Here is a 4,966-nt window from a genome sequence, read left to right on the forward strand (position 1 = left end):
TGGCCACAAAATTTCAAAGAATGGTATTGAGGTCGACAAGGCTAAAATAGAGGTGATTTCTAAACTCCCACCCCTACATCCGTAAAGGGAGTGAGGAGCTTCCTGGGTCATGCGGGGTTCTATCTTCGTTTCATCAAGGATTTTTCTAAAGTGGTGAATATCTTATGTAAGCTTTTGGAGAAGGATGCCAAATTCGATTTCAACGAGGATTGCATGAAGGCATGTGAATTGCTCAAGTTCAAATTGACTACTACTCTTATTATCACCTCACCGGATTGGAGCTTGCCTTTTGAGCTCATGTGTGACGCAAGTGATGTGGCGGTCGGAGCAATTTTGGGGCAACGTATCAATAAAATCTTTCATCCGGTCTACTATGCTAGTAAGACCATGAATGATGCCCAAGTCAATTATACAACGACTCAATATTGCCTTCACTGCAAACTTCTTGGACACAATATGCATGCATGCTCTGTCAGAATTAAAGAAGAAGAAAAAAGACAATACCAAACCTGATACTATAAAGGAGGAACAACAACATCAAGACTAAAAGGAACCACAAAATCACCCGCAACAACAATACAATCAACAAACCCAAGTTCCACAAATTCAGCAAAATATCAATAGTACCACAGTTCACACAGAAGGAAACAACCAACTAAGGGAGGAACACCAAATTGCACTACAAACAACTAACAATCTATTGCAAGCAGGGCCCAGCTCTTCAACAGATGAATGGCAAACTCAAAAGAAAAAAACACTTCAAGGGACAAAACAACAAAAAAAAACAGGCTCAAAATCCATACCAAAAGCAAGTAGCACGAGCACAAAATCCTGATACTACCAAAAACAATGTTGCAATTATCAAGCAAGGCTCTACAAACATCCAACAATCAACTGGAGCTATGAAAGGGCAAAAAACAATACTTTCTACTCAGGAAGGTACTGGAGGAAAGGAGGATTGTCAGGAGAAACACGTAGGCCTAATAAATGGGGATCCAAAAAGGGATAGGATTCCTTTTTTTTTTTGAATGAGTGTGCCTTTGCTCCATCGACTGACCATATGATGACCCAATTATCCTCGGATACCAGTAATCAACTACACCAAGTTCATGAAGAAGACAATATTGATATTAGTAGTGCTGAAGAAGAACAGTCAGATGTTGTGGTAAGAATGCTCAAAGGTAAAGGCAAAGTAGTGTCAGACTTCCCTATTCAAGATGCTACACCCAAGAATAATCCCAGCTAGAGGAAAAGAAGAGCTATGAGAAGGCAAGCAAGCAAAACAGTTATAGTAGGAACTAATGAATAATCTGAAGAACACACTAATCCACACAGTACAATGATCCAGTAGAAATGGATTCCTGGATATAGTATGGATGATTTTGGCAGTGTTATTAAAGTCAGGGAGGTTGCTAATCAGGATGAATATCCTCTGTTACAACCGTTATTAACTGATGAAAGAGGACACAGTTCTGACCTTGACAAACCACTTGATGATCCTGCAAAGCCACCAGATCCTCAAAAAGCTCCAACTGCAGTAGAACAATCAGGCCCTACAACAACCAATGTGGCAAGTGAATCTAACCTTCTTCTTCATAGTGCACTTACTGGTTCTAGCTCTCATATACCTCAAGATGAGGATGAATATAGACCTATCCAATCAGAAGATGAAAACTAGGATGTTTCTAATGATGAGCCTGTTAGGGATGAAGAAATTGATACAAACAATCACTATGACCCCCTTATTAAAACTGTCAATGCCTCCTTTGAACATGAGGAAATCATTATGAACCAAAATCTTTCTCCCGGGCAAAGGTCCTCACCTGGAGTCATTAGAAGCAAAGCTGTTATTACCAACAGCAAACCATCTAAGTCTAAAACCATACCCATCCTCCAATGATTAGTACAATCATTTGGAATGCAAGAGGCATCAGGACCTCAGGAGCTATTGAAAGGCTCAAACTTCTGAAAAAACTGCATAACCTTTCTTTCATTACTGTGCTTGAACCTTTTCTTGATACAAATCACCTTATCTACTTTAGACTCCAATTATCTATGCACCATGCAGCCTCCAACATTAATAACAAAATCTGGATTTTTTGGGATAATGAATTTACTAGGCAAGTTTTAGATCAAGATGAGCAATAACTTACTATTGAACTAAAACATGTAGAAGCTGCAAAAACTTTTCACTTGACCATCATCTATGCCAAATGTAAAACTGCAATGAGAATACTACTTTGGGAAACACTGAGATTAAAATCTACAATGTGCACTATGCCTTGGTGTATTATTGGATATTTTAATGTTATTTCTTCTACTGAGGAGAAAATTGGAGGAGTACCATATCAAATGAGCGAAAGTCTGGACTTCCTGAGTATGATGGAGGATTGTGAACTTGTTGGCCTTGGCTTCTATGGTCCAAGATACACTTGGTCAAATGGAAAAGGACCAGGTTCTATTGTGTGGAAGAGATTGGACAGAGGCCTTGCCAATGACAACTGGCTGGTTTCTTTCCCTACTACTACTATCAGTCATCTTGCAGCTGCTAGTTCTGACCACTCACTATTGCTTATGGAGATTCATGGACAATATGACCAAGCCAAGAAATACTTCAGATTTCTCGACAATTGGACAGAAAATGACAGCTTTCTATCTTTAGTACAGAATGTGTGGAACAAACGTGTGGAAGGGAATGCAATGTGGGTGTTTCATCAAAAGCTCAAAGCCCTTTCTCAAGCCCTGAGAAAATGGTCCAGAATTCAATATGGGAATATTTTCCAAAAACCAAAAGAGTATGAATAAAAGGTCAAAGAAGCTGAGGAGAAGTGGGCTGCTACTAATGATCAAGGCTCAGTATGTTTCATACCTCAAGGTAGATGAGGCAGTTCTGAAATAAAAAAATACAAATGCAATGGTTCAAAGATGAAGATGCCAATTCTAAATACTTTCATAGTTTAATCAGAGGCAGAAGAAGAAGGCTTTGCATTCACAAAATTAAAGATGAATATGGAAATTGGATCCAAGGTGATGTTTCTTGTAAGCACTTTGAGAATATGTTCACTGAAACAAGTGGAATTGTCAGAGAGGATTTAGTATCTTGCATTCCTTCATTGATCAATGCTGAAGATAATGTTGAACTCACCAAAGATCCACCCATGCAAGAACTCAAACAAGTGGTCATTTCTATGGATCCTAACAGTATTGTTGGCCTAGATAGTATGAATGGCACTTTCTTCCAATTTTGTTGGGATGTCATCAAGATTGATCTGCTTAATGTAGTCCTAGCTTTCTACAAAGGTTCCAACATGCCCAGATACTTCACCCATGCTTGCTTGGTCATACTGCCTAAAGTTGAATTCCCCAACTCTTTTACTGAATTCAGACCTATAAGCCTCAGTAATTTCATCAACAAAGTCATCTCAAAGATCATCTGCACAAGACTAGCTCCAATTTTGCTAAGAACAATTTCCCCAAACCAAACTGGTTTTGTCAGAGGAAGGAGTATATCTGAAAACATCATGCTTGCATAAGAAATAGTTCAGGGCATTAAGAAACCAAATACTGGGGCTAATGTAGTGATCAAGCTTGATATGGCTAAGGCATATGATAGGGTCTCATGGAGTTTTATCTGTATTATGCTCAGAAGGATGGAATTCAATAAAATGTTCATAAACATGATTTGGAGGACAATGTCGAACAATTAGTACTCTGTCATTGTAAATGGTGCTAGACATGGTTTCTTTAAGTCTACCAGAGGTTTTAAATAAGGTGATCTACTTGCACCAACACTTTTTATTATTGGGGCAGAATTATTATCAAGATTGCTTAACAAACTCAATGATGACCAACTCTTTAATGGTTTCTACATGGACATAAAAGGCCCACAAATCAATCATCTAACAGGTGATGTGATCATTTTCACTTCAGGTACCAAAATTTCATTGTAAAAAATTATGGGCATTCTTGCTGGATATGAAAATACTTCTGGCCAAATGATCAACAAAAACAAGAGTCACTTTATGGTTACTTCATGTGTGTTCCACTACAATGTGTCAAGGATTAAGCAAATCACTGGATTCACAAGAAAGGAATCACCTATCACATATCTAAGCTGCCCTCTCTATATTGGAAGGAAAAGAATTGTTTACTTCAATGGCTTAATCTCTAAGGTCATTAATAGAATTAGAGGCTCGCATGTCAAGCTTTTTTCCATGGTGGTAAGGTCACATTGATCAAACATGTTCTTCAGTCATTACCCATACACCTCCTGTCAGTTGTTTCCCCTCCCAAAACAGTTATGAAGCAAATAAAGAAGATGACTGCAAACTTCTTATGGGGTGTCGAGAAGGATAAAAATAAATACCACTAGGCCTCTTGGAGAAAACTGACTTACCCTCAAAATGAAGGGGGGATTGGTATCAGATCTACAGAGGATGTATGCACAACAATGGAATTCAAACAATGGTGGACCTTTAGGATAAAACAGTTCTTATAGAGCAGCTTCCTTTTGGCCAAATATTGCAAGAGATCACATCCTATTTCTAAGAAATGGGACACTGGTCAGTCCCAAGCCTGGAAAAAAAATGATGATCAACAAAAAGAAAGTTGAGATTCACATACATTGGAGACTTCAGTCAGGTAATGCTAGTTTTTGGTGAGATAACTGGCTAGGAACAGGTCCATTGGCAAATCATAGACATCAAGATGGTAGACCTAGTAACATCAGTGTTGCACATTTTTGGGATAATGATCAATGGAACCTACAGAAACTTAATGCAACAACACGTGCACATAAAATCACAGATATTCTGCAGACACCAATATATTTCAGACCATAGACCCTTAATAAGCCTATATGAACTCCAAACACATAAGGAAACTTCACTTGTGCATCTTCTTGGGAGGTGATTAGGAAAAAGAAACAAATATTGCTCTCTAACAAGATGACTTGGCATAAGAAGAT

At 38.3% G+C, this 4,966-nt stretch overlaps 1 protein-coding gene across 1 annotated transcript; it reads left to right on the top strand.

The window, feature by feature from the left end:
- Nucleotides 1–2,268: 2,268 nt before the first annotated feature.
- Nucleotides 2,269–2,805, top strand: LOC107832449 (uncharacterized). Its single transcript, XM_016660297.1, has one exon. The coding sequence runs from the start codon at nt 2,269–2,271 to the stop codon at nt 2,803–2,805; it is 537 nt and encodes a 178-aa protein (XP_016515783.1).
- The last annotated feature ends 2,161 nt before the right edge of the window (nt 2,806–4,966 follow it).

Source organism: Nicotiana tabacum, chromosome 24 (genome assembly GCF_000715075.1).
Source record: "Nicotiana tabacum cultivar K326 chromosome 24, ASM71507v2, whole genome shotgun sequence".
NCBI classification, from domain to species: Eukaryota; Viridiplantae; Streptophyta; class Magnoliopsida; order Solanales; family Solanaceae; genus Nicotiana; species Nicotiana tabacum.